Source organism: Ictidomys tridecemlineatus, chromosome 5 (genome assembly GCF_052094955.1).
Source record: "Ictidomys tridecemlineatus isolate mIctTri1 chromosome 5, mIctTri1.hap1, whole genome shotgun sequence".
In the NCBI taxonomy this organism is placed as follows: Eukaryota; Metazoa; Chordata; class Mammalia; order Rodentia; family Sciuridae; genus Ictidomys; species Ictidomys tridecemlineatus.
Window position 1 is genome coordinate 93,071,984 of NC_135481.1, and position 14,607 is coordinate 93,086,590.

The following is a 14,607-nucleotide window of genomic DNA, read 5'->3' on the forward strand; positions in this document are numbered from 1 at the left end:
TGGACATGTAGTATGAGAAATAAACCTTTCTGGTTTTAAGCCATCGAAGTTTTAGCGTTATTACCACAGCATCATCTAGTGTAACTTGGCACAAGGTTCATTTGCATGGTGTTTGAGTTTTTCTAAGAACTAGAAAGCAATATCTAGACTTTTGATAACATTATAAAAGCTGAAAGCCAGAGCAAATTGTTGAATACGGACGCCCCCCCCACACACACCAGTTTCCTAATCTACCACCACCTTCTGACGTTAAAAAGTTCTTTCCTTGGAGTCTTTCATTCATGAATCCTCCTTTATTCTGTTAGGTTGTGGGGAGGAAGAAGAGGCACAGATCTTTTTTTCTCTATTCCAGAGCTGATCCCAGAACTGTCCCCACCCACTAATACTCACACTTAACTTTTCATAGGGCGACTATTACCACTCCCAAGGTGTCACAAACAGAAAGGAATTGTAGCTGGCGCCACTGCAATGTCAAGACAAGACAGCCAGGCAGCGCTGTACCCTCACTGGTGCTTGGGCTTAGCTGAGCCCTAAGAAGCAGCATTCTCTAGGGAAAGAAGCCTTCTCAAGTGGGAACAAAAATGAGTGTGAGGAGAATACCCATCCTGGGCACTATGTGAATTTGGGGTGAGTTCTCTTAGTACTCCAGCTCTGATCAATTTCTAGTGCTAGCGGCTAAGCTGCCCGACTGGTGCTACGGGGACTCTCAGTTTTCTGGCTTTTCCCTAGGCCCACCCGAGCTTGTTATCTTTGTACACTTGCAAAGGTCATAAACGGTGAGGGCTGAGTGCAAGCAGAGCTTCAGTAACCAGACTGCAGCCCGGGATCAAAGGTCCGCGGAGCTGCGCAGAGGCTGAGTGTGCGCAGTACCGCTCCCGCCTTGGAAAGGCTCTTTACATCCGCGTGCTAGCAATAGGCGGGAAAGTCGGGTCGCCACGTCCTTCCCTCTGCCTGCCGGGTCCACTGGCCTGCCCAGCGAGCCTGTTATCCGCAGACGCCCAGGACGTGGGGGGGGAGGGGGACGAGAAAGGCCCCGCGCTCCTGACTCATCGTCTCCAACCTCCTTCTCGCGCGCGCTCCAAGTCTCAGGACTTTGGACCTGAGCACTCGTGCGAGGGGGCGCGGCGAGAGCACCTGCGAACCCCCAGCTCTGCCAAGCGCCATTCCCAGCCGTCGACGAGCTCGGAAGCTGACAGAGGGAGGGGCGAGGGCCCAGAGTCCTCTAGCGGTTGCGTGGCTGCTGTATGGCGCCCCGGCGCACGACCGCCCGCCCGGCTTCTCCCCGCTAGCGGGCCCAGTGGTCGCGCCCGAGGAAACTCTCGGCTAGGCCTTGACTTGCAGCGCCTCGCGTCACTCGGCAGATGCACAGCGCCCCTGCCGCGGAGGGAAGGCTCTTTATTTCCCAGAAGGTCACGGGGTAGCGGGGCATCCTGGGACTTGTAGGCTCTGTTAGAGTGGACCAGACCCGAATCTAAGAAAGAAGCAGTGGGGAGAGGAGGGCAAGGATGGAAGGGAGGAAGCCCCTTTACAGGGCGGTGAAGTGAGATGGAGGACTCAGGTACAGGTATATTTTCATCTAGTGGGGAAGGGACAAGAAAGAACTCCACTAGACCTCATGCTATCTTCTGAGTTTGCTGGGGTGGCATGCGGGGCAATCTGGAGGGTGCTCCCTCAAGAGAGAAGGGCTGTAGATGCTGTCTGCATCCCCTTGCTCTCGCAGCTCACTCATTTCGGTTTCCTGTGCTGGCCACTATAGTACCATTTTCCAAACCAGGAACCTCTTCGACCTCAGAAAGGCCCTGAAAAGCAGATAAAAGTGTAAGTGAATTGTAGGGATTAGAAAGGAGATAGCCCAGACGGAAGCAACTTCTTCCTCCCCCATTTTTTTTCTCTCATAGTTCTTCCAATAAATCTGGGTAGCTTCCTATTGCTTGTCTATTCTAGTCCCAGTCATTTGGATACCCAATTCCCTCTTACCCACCATTAGGGGAAAAGATGTCCCAAGCCAGAAAGCCAATCAGTTTCAATTCAGGATCCCTCATTTCCCTTCTGTCCCACTGCTCCCCTTAAATGCCACTGACCAGGATTGCCAACGGAAAAATTAGGAGGCAGCTAGCTGCTCCATGCTTTCCTTCCTGCCCCCAATACCTCTTGCAGTTCCTGGTAGTGCAGACTCTGGCTCCTGAAGCATCCTGGCTTCCTTTGGCTCAGTAAAAATAGGGCATATGCGGAGGCCAGCACACCTCCTAGGGTGAAGACCTCAGCGCTGAGCTCCAGCACCAGCAAGCCCACCAGCTGCAGGTAGACAGGGCTGAGGATGCTGTGGGGACCCAACACCTGTTTTTCCCTGCCCTTTCCCTTTCCATCTCTTGCTTCCTCCTCCTCCCACCTCTTCATTCACCAGTACCTGGGAGGAGGCTGTGGGAGAAGGCCCCAAAGCTGTCTTCATCACCTCGACCACCACCGCAATGAATCCCAAGATCAGGTTGAAGGTGTTGAATATCATCATGGCCCGTACCTGCCAGTGAACCAGTTCAGCACTGCCCAGCCTAGGGGACTCATTCCAACATCAATCCCCACCTGGAGCCTAGCTGAAAACAAAGCTCAGCTCTTGTTTCTTCTCCAAATGGGACAGGACCATCAGCCCTCTAACTTTCTTGCTTTCTCTCCATAGTCTTTTAGGCCAGCCAGGGACAGACAGCAGAGGATTAGTCAACATTTAATCACTTACTTCCTGAGTTGAGGGGTGTGTGTGTGTGTGTGTGTATTTTGGGGGGTGGGAGGACAGTACTGCATGCTTTTCCCACTCACCTTCCAGAGGCGGGGTGCTCTGCGAAGCTCAAGGGTGACAGTCCCAGTTAGGAGACCCTGAATGGTAATAAGCACAAATTTAAACTCTGTTCCCATTAGGGAGGTGTCCCCAGAACCTTCCTTCTACCCTCCCTGTGACAGGTCTTACTGAGACTCCAGACCCAAGTGGCAGTGCTGTGGCCATGTGACAAGCAGAGTTCAGGCAGGCGACTGAGACAGTAAAGGGTACCACAACTAATGCCAGCCATATCTGGGTCACCTGGAGACCAGAGCAGGGTATTTTAGCAGGGAACTGTCAAGGATTCTTTTCCCTCCTGGAAAATAATTGGGATAAATACATGGCAGAAGGAAAGTAGTCAACCAAGGGCAGCAAAGGAAGTAAGATTTAAAAATTAAGTGCCGTTTAATTTGTTCTGCCTCATGTTGCAGTTTACTTACTTCTGTTTTCCCCATCGGACAGAAGCTACATGGAGATTAAGGTTCTTGCTTTTTATTTTTTTTTATTTTTTCGTCTGTTTCTTCCACCCTCCTCCCACTAAGAGCCTAGCACAATTTCTGGCACATGGTAGGTGCTCACTGAACATGGATGGAACTGAATTGGATACAAGTGGACATGCTGAGACCTGGGGTGGGACAGCCTGGCCTCACCGCCAGCACCAAAAGCTGTCCATTTTGCTTGTGCCTTGCCCAGTGCTGTAGCTTTTCCAGACGAAGGCTGGGTCTCTCCTGCTCTTGCAGATTGGCTCCATCCTCCATCATTCTCTTGACCACAAGAGCTAGGTGCTTCCTAGGTTGGAAAAATTCATTATGGGCTTGTCCTTCAGGAGATAGGACATGCTATCTCTCTCCCAGTTACCACTCTACCCACTACCAAAATTAAGGGAATTGAGGCCCAGGACCTTACACCTACCTAGTTTGAAGCAGCTACTCCAAATGGATGGGACTCAGATGGGTCCTGGGACTCTTTGGGGGCCTGGTATTTCAGAGCAGATGAAAAACTTGTCCTGTCTGAGAAAGGCCGACAGAGCTGGGCTGTGGTTGGGCAAAGGTCCCAGTAAGGGCCTAAGGATCTAGGGAGTGGCCCTGGGTAGACACCAACCTTAGTTCACAAGATATTCAGCCCTGTCTCATTTTGTTCCTATTTCAATTGCTCCCATTTCTGCCCATCTGGTTTCCTCTTTTGGATTCATTCACTCACCACATCCCTTTGGATACTTTCAATCCTGGACCTCAATTTCCCTATATTCCATCATCTTTTTTTCTTTCTTTGGTTTCTTCATCAAATCACTTACTCTGCCCTAGTAAGATTCCATATAACTCTTTGGACTGCTTATTACCACTTGCAGCTTTGTCCCTAACCCTGATAAGTTTTAATTCCCCTAACTTTCCTGTCTCTCACTCTTTCTCTTTGTAATTTCTTGAAAGTTTTACTCTGAATTGGATGCTAAGTGGATGGAGAGCACTGTTTTTAGTGGGGATTGGTTTTGACTCAGTGATAAACTGCACTTAGACATATGTAGATGGTCCCCAAGTCTCGTGTACCTTTCTTGGGAAAGGTACTATTAAAACAATATTTCTGAAAGAAGAAATATTGTTTTAATATTTCTTAATATTAAACGTTGCAGCCTGGGCTAGACTCAGTTCTGCAAGTTTCCCAGCTGTGTGACCTTGGACATATTATTTTACTTATTTCAACCTCAGTTTGTTCACTGATAAAAGGAAGGTAACAACGTGCCCCTGCCGTGAAAGGTTGTTGATTCGGGGTGAGTGGTTAATAACCATTAACGCTGCTGATGAGGTCATACTGATGTGCCTGAGGACTTACTAAAGAACCTAAGATGGGGATATTTATTTGTACAGCAGAAAAAGCTGGGCCTGAATATATACAACTCAAAGATAGGAAAGGCCCATCTTGGCACAGAGCCTGAGGTCTGGAGAGAACGAGTCCCAGATCCACCTGGATGACCTTGAACAAGTTGCTTAATCTGTTTCCTTATCTATAAAGGGAAGTTAATACCAATTTCAAGGGGTTGCCTTGAGCATTAGAAGAGAAAATGCATATTAGCTAGCTTAACCCAACACCTAACACGTATGTATTCATAATCCTTAGTAGCTATTATCATTAATATTGATGATAGGAGAAACTGAGCCAGAAGAACCCTGGCAGGTAGTTCCTTGGACAGGATCCTGGGAAGCACATGGCCTTCCTTATAAGCCATTCCTGCCCTACTCAGTGCTGGGTCAATATCCTTGGAACACTGTATCTATTTTTCTTTCTTGGGAAGTGGGAATCACATTTTAAAGGAATCTAGAGAACTGTTGTCTATTTCTACCTCTTCAATCCCCGTAAATAAAATTAATTTAATGGTGATGTGAGATGTTGGGCTTGCAATGAGGATCCTTAAACTTGCAGGCCAGTGGGGAAAGAAACTCCTTGAGCCTCATTTTTCTTACCTGCAAATGAGAACTAATTATATTAGAACGTTATTGTTAAGGATTCCATACTATTAAATGCGTGAACAGGCATTCTGTAAATATTGACCAAATCTGAATATACTACTTACAAGTTTGTAGCCATCGCCCAGATTACAGTCTCCTCAAGGGAACATATCGCATCCCCCTCATCTGGGCATCCCCCACAGCTCTGAGCACAGTGTCTGGTACTTGGTAAGCACTCAGTAAATATTTGTTGTTTTGAAGAGCCATTTAAGTGTCTTAAAGAATGGAAAATAGAATTCGAGAGAGAAGAACGAGAATTGTTTATCAAGAACAGAAAGGACGGAAGAGTAACTTTAATAATGTTTCTTATACGGCAGACATTAACTATCTCTATAATCGCCCCTCCTCCTCCCCAAAAAGAGACAGAAATTGTAAGGGAGAGGCTTTGAGATAAAACCCCAGGAAGAACTTCTCCGAGTCTGTGCATGTTGGGGCAGAAACAGCGGCAGAGCCAACTCCTTCCCTGGTATGTCCGGGTCTAGGGTGGGAGGGGCAGTCCTGCTAGGAGGCTGGGGGAAGGACGAGATGACCTTTCAAAATCTCTTCCAGTCTCCTGTTGGAATCGTCTGTGCGCCCCACCCCCGCTCCCTCCTCTCTCCCTCCCTCCGACAGCGCCCCCCGTCTCCAAACTGCCCGCACCCCGCCCCTGGCGGCCGCCTCTCGCGGCTCCCGGGGTCCCCAGCTCCCTGTCCCCAGAGCCGTAGCCGCGCTCCCGCGCGGTTCCCAACGCCGCCGCGCCGCCCCCCGCATGCTAATGGCCGGGCCGCCTCCCGCCGCACACAATGCGGGCCAGGGCCGGGGGCGGGGGGACCGGGGAGGGGGCGGGGGCCGGGCCGGGGGCGGGGGGGCCGGGGCCCGGCGCATCTCCCCCGGCCCCACGTAACGCTGACGCCCGCGCAGCCGGCCCGCCGCCCGCCGCCGCCACCGCCGCCGCCCGCCCGCTCCGCCGCCGCCCGCCCGGGGCTCGTGAGTAGCCGCTCCCCCCACTCCCGGCCCCCCCCGTCCGCCACCCGCCCCCGCCCCCGGCCCCCTCCCCCCATCCCGGAGGGGGGGCCGCTCCGCGCGCCCGGCTCGGAGCAGGTGCAGGGGGCGGGGGCGGGGGAGGGGCGCCGGCTCGGCCCCAAGCAAACTTCGCCCAGAGCTCCTGGGGGGGCGGGGTGGGGGTGGCGGCCTGGGAAGCCAGTAGAGCTGGGGGGGGCCCACGGGAGGGGGGCCAGGTGGGGGAGCCGGGGGAGCGGACACCAAAGGGGAAGGGCCAACGGGGGTGGGGTGGGGGCGGGGGTGGCGAGTGTCTTTGTAGGGGCCCGCAGGCAGGGCGCGAGGGCCCTGGGGGTGCGGGGCGGTGTGGCCGCGAGCCTGAGTGGATGCGCGCCCCCCGGCCCAGGTAGGGCCCGTGGGGGAGGGGGCAAGGAACCCAAACTCTCTGGAGTGGGGACGGTGGGGGGAGGGGAGAGGATGGGGGGTGCTTCCCTCTCGGCGTCCCAAACAAAGTGTCACAAAGAGCTCGGCCCGCGGCAGCAGCGGAGGCGGCTGTAACTCAGCTTTTGTTCTCCCGGCCGAGGGTAGCAGAGCCCTGGCCTCCCTATCTCCCACCCTGCCCCCTATCATCCTTCTTGCTTATCTTCCCAGGGAGGGGTCTGGGGTGCTGCTGGAAGAACCTCTTGTGCAGGATCACAGGTCCTACCTTACTTGCTGACCTATTTCTGGGAGGGGTATTTTCCCAGAAGCTCTCCTGCCCACCTCCCTCTTTCCCCCACCTCCCAGTCTGAGGACTGAGGCTCATGTGGGCGGTTAGACTGACTTTTCTAGGGTCAGCTCCAGTTAAGTAGACTTAGGGATGGCTACATGTCTCCTTTCCCCAAATCCAGATCCTTCAGAACTTTGAAAATCGGGGTCAAGTTAGGACATGACTGGGATAAAATTCACCATGGTGGGGTGGCAGCAGGTGTATCTTCTCACCTCCTTCTGTGCATTTGGAGTCCTTAACTGAGGTTGCTTGCCCCTAACTCAGGACAGTGGGACCCAGGGAATGCTGTCTTCACCAAGAACTCAACCTGAAAGGTGGCAAACTGCTCTGGAGGGAGAGTTTGAAGGAATAGTGAAGTTAATATAGAGAGGAGACCACAAAAGTGATCTATTGGCATGTCTCTGTGATTGAGGTGGTCTTCATTCTGGACCACTTAAGAAGCTCCCTTTCCTAAAAACCCATTTAGTGCAGTGGTTATCATAATTGTTTCTGACTTCGGAGGTATAGGATTTTCAGCAGAGGGAAAACTCAAGTATTAGAAATGACCAGAGACAGAGGCCTAGTTACAGCTAGACCCCAGAGATCCTGAACCCTTGCTCCATACACTTTGAACCACTAGGCTTGGGGACAACCTTCTTAGTCCTCTATTTGGCAGATGCTTCTGTGTATCTGTCTTTGTTGTTTATAAATCTTTTTATTAACCATCCATCTTTATTTAGTAAGGTTTAAGGTTTGATGTTCCATAAACTGCCTATACCAGCTGTCCTGGCATGTAAGAGTAATTGGCCTGTTGCTTTGAAAATATTTCTGATCCCTAACCCTGGCTCTGCATCCCTATAGAATCCAAATAAGGGCAAGATAACCCCTGATTCTCAGTGGGGGTGGAAAGTAGGTCACTGCTACTCTCTGACCAAGTCTGGCCAAGTATCATGGATGGTGTTTAAGCCTGAGTATAGAAAAATCTATGATTATTGTCCACAGTTAATACATGTATGACTTAAGTTATAAGCAACTTCATAAAACCTGTCAGTGCTCTCCTTTATTGATTACGACCATGAGATCAGATGTCTGGGCCTGTTTGGAATGAATATGATTGAGGGGATCTTGATGGGGTCTAGGAGGTCTCAGTGAATTTTGTTGATTTTAGGCCTCTTTTGGAGAAACTCTTCTGCTGGGGAATTTAGTTTCAGTTTGGGTCTTCTTATATCACTATATTTCCATTCTGAAAACTGCTGTGTGCAATGTGTGTATGTGTGTGTGTGTGTTTTTTTTCTTTTGGGAGGAAGTTTTGCCTTGTTCTGTTTTATTTTATTTTTGCATTGGATATGAGTCCAGCTTCTCAGGAGATGTTTTGCTTGCAGTTTTAGGGGCCCTAGAATCTTCTCAGAATCAGAATATGTGCCCATAGGTTAGTCAGCTATGACCATGCAGTATTCCCAGCCTCCACCCCCCCTCCCTCCTGGCCATCTGCTTCCTCTGAATATACCAGATTGGCTGTACACCAGGATGTTCCGGGAATCCCCAGGAGAGCAACAGAATGTGAGGGACCCAAATACGATGCCTCAGTAACTCATTCCAGGATGTACAAACTGTAACTGTCAGGACACTCCTTATAGCTAATTAAAAACTTTCTGGTTACATCTGTTTTCTAATACCTCTATTTTCAGTGACATCCAAAAGGCCAAAATAATCCTCTGGTACCACTCTCCCCTGACCCTCTGTGGTTCCCAGATAGGGGGAGAAAATCCTCCAGCTTTTCTCAGTGCTTTATCTGTGATGCTAAAATGGCAAACATGGCCTCTCTAGGACTTCATAGTTCTATCTATGGTACTGAGGTGGCCAAAGTGGCTTCTCTGGTAGCCCACTGCACTCTCCATGGTACTGAAGGAATGACCATTTGTTTCAACATCTCGGGTCCAGAAGAGTCCTGTTATTTAGACCCACAAAACTTTTAAGCTGGAAGGCAACATCAGTAAAAATTAGTCTAACCTACTTACATTACAAAGGATAAATGATTCACTGAAGGTTGTAGGGTTTATTAATGGTAAAACTAGGTTTACAATAGCCTTGTACCCCTTAATCCTATTCTGACTCACCTTCTGTGAAATTATTCAGTGAACCTGGCTAGGCTCTTGGCCCCAGGAAAGGGGTTTGTTTGGAGGATCCAGAGGAGGAAGGTGTACTCCCAAATATGGAGCTATAGAAGAACACATTAAATGGTGACAGACGACATCTAATGGACCTTGGACAAGGATATTTTTGTTAATTAATATCCTGTTAATATTCCCAGAGCCCTGATTCTGCATGTAACAGGTACTTGCCCCATACTGAAGTCTTACCACATCCACTAAACCTTGAAAATTAAGGAAGCTCTGGACCTCCAGAGCCTTTTCTCTGCTGATAAGCAGGGCTGACTCCTGGCCCAGTTTTCTTCTATTAAAGATCTGTAAGCAAGGTAATGCCGAGTTCTTTTCTTTCTCAGTAACATAAAGCTTATTGTAAGAAAGTTCTTTATATCTCAAATATTCTTCCTATCTCAGGCAGAGGGGAGGAAAAAAAGAAAAAGGTTAGGCCCACATTCATCTGGCCTTGACCAGATACAATTCTGTATGGAGGCAGGAAGGTAGAGTGGATGCCTTCTGGTCATCTTCCCAGCCTGTTTCCATGAATTTTAATTCTGAGGTTACTTCTGAGTCCTAAAGCTGACCTCTTCTGCAGCTTAGAACCAGGACCCCCCCCCCCCCCCAATATTCTCTTCTTCTCTGTGCTCTTCTTCCTGGCCCTGGAGCTCTGCACATCTCAGGCCTAGGGAATTTTAGCTGGAGAATTTTAACCCTTTCCTGTTAAGAGCTTGTGCGGGAGCCCCTATCTGTGCAGATGGCCCAGCCCCGCCCCCGTCCCTCACTCCAGCCTCTTGAGCTCAGAGCCAGTGTAATCCTCCTCTTGTGTGAGGAAGCCTCTCCCCTGCAGAGAGGAGGAAAGCCTGCTTCGGAACAGCCTGGACAAAGGGGCTGAGATGCCCCATCAAACTGCAGGCTCCAAGGTTTGAAACAGGGGATGAATCTTAGATGGTATTTGCAGTTTTTAACCCCTTCCCCAGACTGGCAGTGCCCCTTAACTTCCACTCCTCCCCCAACTCTCCATTCCCTCTCTGACTCTCTCCCCCTTCATGCCCCTCCCCCTCTGTCTGTCTCCAGACTCTGCTGCTGGGAGGTGTTTCTCTCCCATGCATGAATGAGTCTCTGTAATGAATGGAAATGAATGGATCAGGAATCCAGGCGGAGGGAGGGAGAGTGAGGGGGAAAGACGGAAAGACAGGGTAAGGGCAGAAGCAAGGACCGTGGAACCTGGAAGGATGTTTGGCTGCCAGGTCAGTTAGGGTCTGAGAGAGAGTGACTGACCCCACTTGGATAACCGGGGAACATGGCAAGCCCTCTCCATTCATTTATCAAGCTGCACATACTGTGATGTTCCCTCCCTCCCCACTGCCAGGATGTGAGGTGGTGGTGGTAGTGGTTCTGGGAGCATTTAAAACATAATTTTTGGGAAAAAATTGGGTTACCAGAGAGCTTTTTGGATTTGGCAAATTAAGGGGTGGAGTCTTTGAAGAAAGCAGCCCCCTTGTGACTCAAAATGCAAATAGGAAGGGAAAGGTTTAAGGACTCTAGGGTGTTAAAGAGTCTGGGATTGGGGATGATAATTTCCATTGCTGAAAATCAGGACTCATCTTTCCTCCAAATCTCTTTCTTTAGCTCCTCAGCACCTGTTGCCTTCATTAGCAGCCTTTCCTCCTCTTCCCTGCACTCCCCAGAACCAAAGAATGTGAAGGGGTTCCATGGAGGTGAGTGGAGACATGGACTGAACCTACAAATATCTAAAACGGTGCTCTATCTCCCTTCCTACCTCTTTCTCTTTTAACCTATTATTTAACCTAACCCTGGCTCTGCGTCCCTATTATAACTTATCTCCTTGGCCCCAGCATCCAATTCCCATCCATCCTCCAGCCTGCAGTGGGAATGGCACCCTGGGTCAAGCCCAAACCCACTCTCCTTTTGTTCTGGTCCTTGTTGCCGTTGTTTTCTCCACTGATCGCCCTTCTCCATCCTTTGCTCTACGTGCTTCTTTTTCCACAGGGCTCACGTCCCCGCGTCCCTGGTGGCCATTTAGCCCCGTCACCACCGGCCTTTGACGGCGAGCTGGATTTGCAGCGCTACTCCAACGGGCCAGGTGTGAGCACGGGGTCGCCCGGGATGGGAGCTGTGGGCTGGTCTGAAAGTCGAGCAGGAGAACGGCGTTTTCCCTGCCCTGTATGCGGGAAGCGATTCCGCTTCAACTCCATCCTGGCATTGCATCTGCGAGCGCACCCAGGGGCTCAGGCCTTCCAGTGCCCACATTGTGGCCATCGCGCAGCACAGCGGGCTCTGCTACGCTCGCACCTGCGAACACATCAGCCTGAGCGCCCACGTAGCCCTGCCGCGCGCCTGTTGCTGGAGTTGGAGGAGCGCGCACTGCTGCGGGAGGCTCGCCTAGGAAGAGCCAGAAGTTCAGGAGGCATGCAGGCCAACCCTGCCACTGAGGGCCAGGCACGGCCTCAGGTTCCTTCGTCATCTGCCTTCCGTTGCCCTTTCTGCAAAGGCAAGTTTCGCACCTCAGCAGAGCGCGAACGCCACCTGCACATCCTGCACAGGCCTTGGAAGTGCAGTCTGTGCAGTTTTGGCTCCAGCCAGGAGGAGGAGCTGCTACACCATAGCCTGACGGCCCACGGGGCTCCTGAGCGCCCCCTGGCGGCCACCTCCACTGTGCCCCAGCCTCAGCCTCCACCCCAGCCCGAACCCAGATCTGTTCCTGAGCCAGAACCAGAGCCTGAACGTGAGGCAACCCCTGCCTCTGCTCCTGCAGCTCCCGAGGAGCCCCCGGCGCCTCCAGAGTTCCGCTGCCAAGTGTGTGGCCAGAGCTTTACACAGTCGTGGTTTCTCAAGGGCCACATGCGCAAGCACAAGGCCTCCTTCGATCATGCGTGTCCCGTGTGTGGCCGCTGCTTCAAGGAGCCCTGGTTCCTAAAGAACCACATGAAAGTGCATGCCAGCAAGCTGGGTCCTCTCCGTGCCCCAGGTCCTGGCTCAGGGCCTGCCCGGGCACCCCAGCCTCCTGATTTGGGGCTGCTGGCCTATGAGCCACTGGGCCCTGCGCTTCTCTTGGCCCCGGCACCCACTCCAGCTGAGCGTCGGGAGCCCCCGAGCCTCTTGGGTTATCTAAGCCTCCGTGCTGGCGAAGCCCGGCCCAATGGAGAAGGGGCTGAGCCTGGGGCCGGCCGTAGCTTTGGAGGCTTCCGCCCACTGCCATCAGCTGTCCCAGCGCGGGCTCGAAGGCACCGTGTGGAGGAGCCTGAGGAGGAAGAGGAGGTGGTAGAGGCTGAGGAGGAGAACTGGGCCCGGGGCAGGTCACTGGGCCCTTTGGCCTCCCTGCACCCACGCCCAGGCGAGGGACCAGGGCACTCGGCGCCTTCTGTGGGGGCCCAGGCAAGATCTACAGCCACACAGGGTATGTAGGGACTCCTCTCTGGGTTTTCTGTCTTTCTTCCTGTCCAACTCTGTGGTCACCACTCTTGTAGCTTCTTTTTAAAAAGAGCCTTTTTTCTTCTCATTTTTTTTCTCCTGAAGATGTTACCACTTCCAATGGCACTAATTCTTAACCTCTTATGTTCTCCCAAACTTGATGTGACCTTGTGGAACCCAAGGGGAAACAGGCCTGTGGGGTGGGTGTGGAGGTGCAAAGCGACCCTCATAACTTCCTTTTAATATGTACATTGCAGAAGAAAATGGGCTGTTGGCTGGAGGGACCCGGCCTGAAGGGGGCCGAGGGGCCACTGGCAAGGATTGCCCCTTCTGTGGAAAATCTTTCCGCTCAGCTCATCACCTCAAAGTGCATCTTCGAGTGCACACAGGTAAGGAAGGCAGCTTCTTGAGTGGGTAGGGACTGAAGGGGAGGAAAAAAAGATGAGAGCTATCAGTAGTCTTAGAGATGACCCACTATTGGTCAGATGAAATTAGTTCGAAAATGTTCTTTATTAAATCAGAGCTAGTGAGAAAGACAGGGCTTCTTCCCAGTCCTAAGGATGAAGTCAGTAAATTGAGCAGAATGCAAATGAGGGTATGCAGTGATTCTGACCTCATCACCTTATCCCACCTCTTCTCCCCAGGTGAGCGCCCTTATAAGTGTCCACACTGTGATTACGCAGGCACCCAGTCTGGCTCACTCAAGTATCACCTGCAGCGTCACCACCGGGAGCAGAGGAGTGGTGCAGGCCCGGGGCCACCCCCAGAGCCGCCACCACCTACCCAGCGGGGTTCAGCCCCATCCTCAGGAGCCAAGCTGGCTCAGCAGTCTGCGACCTGGGTGGAGGGTGCTGCAAGTCCCCGGCCTCCTTCAGGTGGCGCTGGGCCGGGGTCCCGTCGGAAGCCGGCTAGCCCTGGGAGGACCCTGCGCAATGGGCGAGGTGGTGAGGCCGAACCCCTGGACCTGTCCCTGCGGGCGGGGCCGGGAGGCGAGGCTGGGCCAGGGGGTGCCCTCCACCGCTGCCTTTTCTGCCCTTTTGCCACTGGAGCCCCTGAGCTTATGGCCTTGCATCTGCAAGTGCATCACAGCCGTCGGGCTCGGGGTCGCCGGCCTCCCCAGGCTGATGCATCTCCTCCCTATGTCCGAGTACCATCAGGAGAGACCCCTCCCAGTCCTTCGCTGGAAGGGGAGGAGGGCCCCGGGTTGTCGAGATCTGGAGAAGCGGGGCCTGGGGGGCAAGAAAGGTAGGGATCCCTCTTAGGGGTGATTAGCTTAGTGAGCTTACCCCGCAGGAGCGGGGGAGCACTAGAGGTAGTTGGGTAGAGCAGCCAGCAGGGGGCAGTATGGGACCCAAATCCCAGCCCCAGGCGGACCAGAGGTGGAGGGGCAGTGGGCAAAGGAGGATGGGCAGGCGATACCCATCCAGCCCAGGGGAGTCACAGTGCCTTAGAAGTGGCAGAGGTGAGGGTCAAAGAACGGGGTCCCAGGTCTGGCAGAGAGGATTGTGTCCCTGTTGAGGAGCCGCTCTGCCAGTTTTTGCTGGTCCATAGGCGTGAGAGTTTATTTTTGTACAAGGGGTGGGGGTGGGGGGGGCACTGTACCCTTCTAGCCCCATCAGGGGCCCTGTAGACGTTGCTATTTTTGGTACGATTCCTGTCATCCCTGTTGCAGAGTCGTGTCCCCAATAAACAGGTGTCTTGAGGCACAAGGCCCTGTGTTCTGTCTGCCTATGTCCTGTTTCTTTCCTTGGGCTCTTCTGCTTTAGAAATAGTTAACCTCTTCAGGCATTAAATTATCATTCAGAGAACTAGACAAGAAATGTAGAATCTTGGGCTTTAACTCAGTCTTCAGATTTAGTATCTCTGGGTGGTGCCCAAAAGGTAGCATTTAAGAAATAGGCTAGGGGGTTCTCATGCACTGTGGCTTGAAGACCTCTTTGGAAAACTGTTGGGCTGTGCTAGACCCCAGTTTGTCTGTGACTAGCTTAGTTAGCC

The 14,607-nt window shown here is 52.3% G+C and overlaps 2 protein-coding genes across 10 annotated transcripts; one reads left to right on the plus strand and one right to left on the minus strand.

The window, feature by feature from the left end:
* Positions 1 to 496: 496 nt before the first annotated feature.
* Znf219 (zinc finger protein 219) lies at positions 497 to 14,321 on the plus strand. Of its 5 annotated transcripts, none has more exons than XM_021720897.3 (5): positions 497 to 627; positions 10,810 to 10,898; positions 11,191 to 12,598; positions 12,870 to 13,001; positions 13,257 to 14,321. In XM_021720897.3, exons 2-5 carry the CDS (start codon positions 10,893 to 10,895, stop codon positions 13,859 to 13,861), a joined length of 2,151 nt encoding a protein of 716 aa, XP_021576572.1. In that variant the 5' UTR covers positions 497 to 627; positions 10,810 to 10,892; the 3' UTR covers positions 13,862 to 14,321. The 5 variants fall into 5 exon arrangements, with proteins under 5 accessions (XP_021576572.1, XP_021576571.1, XP_077906539.1 ...); XM_021720896.2 differs by lacking the exon at positions 497 to 627 and adding an exon at positions 5,665 to 5,776; XM_078050413.1 differs by lacking the exon at positions 497 to 627 and adding an exon at positions 6,175 to 6,276.
* Tmem253 (transmembrane protein 253) lies at positions 1,331 to 5,565 on the minus strand. 5 transcript variants are annotated; one of them, XM_078050417.1, is made up of 9 exons: positions 5,376 to 5,565; positions 5,145 to 5,265; positions 3,722 to 3,819; positions 3,460 to 3,598; positions 2,960 to 3,070; positions 2,812 to 2,868; positions 2,408 to 2,518; positions 2,149 to 2,295; positions 1,331 to 1,799 (listed from the first exon to the last, which is right to left on the minus strand). In XM_078050417.1, the coding sequence occupies exons 4-9, from the start codon at positions 3,568 to 3,570 to the stop codon at positions 1,722 to 1,724; spliced, it is 615 nt and encodes a 204-aa protein (XP_077906543.1). In that variant the 5' UTR covers positions 3,571 to 3,598; positions 3,722 to 3,819; positions 5,145 to 5,265; positions 5,376 to 5,565; the 3' UTR covers positions 1,331 to 1,721. The 5 variants fall into 5 exon arrangements, 3 of the variants coding, with proteins under 3 accessions (XP_077906543.1, XP_021576573.1, XP_077906544.1); XR_013439104.1 differs by having other exon boundaries at positions 1,331 to 1,446; positions 1,613 to 1,799; positions 3,722 to 5,565; XR_013439103.1 differs by having other exon boundaries at positions 1,331 to 1,471; positions 1,613 to 1,799; positions 3,722 to 5,565.
* Positions 14,322 to 14,607: the final 286 nt, after the last annotated feature.

Bases quoted from the DNA above. Each gene is read 5' to 3' on its own strand.
- Tmem253 (XM_021720898.3), bottom strand. From the start codon at position 3,570: ATGATGGAGGATGGAGCCAATCTGCAAGAGCAGGAGAGACCCAGCCTT. The intron at 2,869-2,959 runs GTAAGACCTGTC...ATTACCATTCAG, and splicing joins CACTTGGGTCTGGAGTCTCA to GGTCTCCTAACTGGGACTGT. The intron at 2,519-2,811 runs GTGAGTGGGAAA...GTTCACTGGCAG, and splicing joins GAGCACCCCGCCTCTGGAAG to GTACGGGCCATGATGATATT.
- Znf219 (XM_021720897.3), top strand. The intron at 12,599-12,869 runs GTATGTAGGGAC...TGTACATTGCAG, and splicing joins AAGATCTACAGCCACACAGG to AAGAAAATGGGCTGTTGGCT. The intron at 13,002-13,256 runs GTAAGGAAGGCA...TCTTCTCCCCAG, and splicing joins GCATCTTCGAGTGCACACAG to GTGAGCGCCCTTATAAGTGT.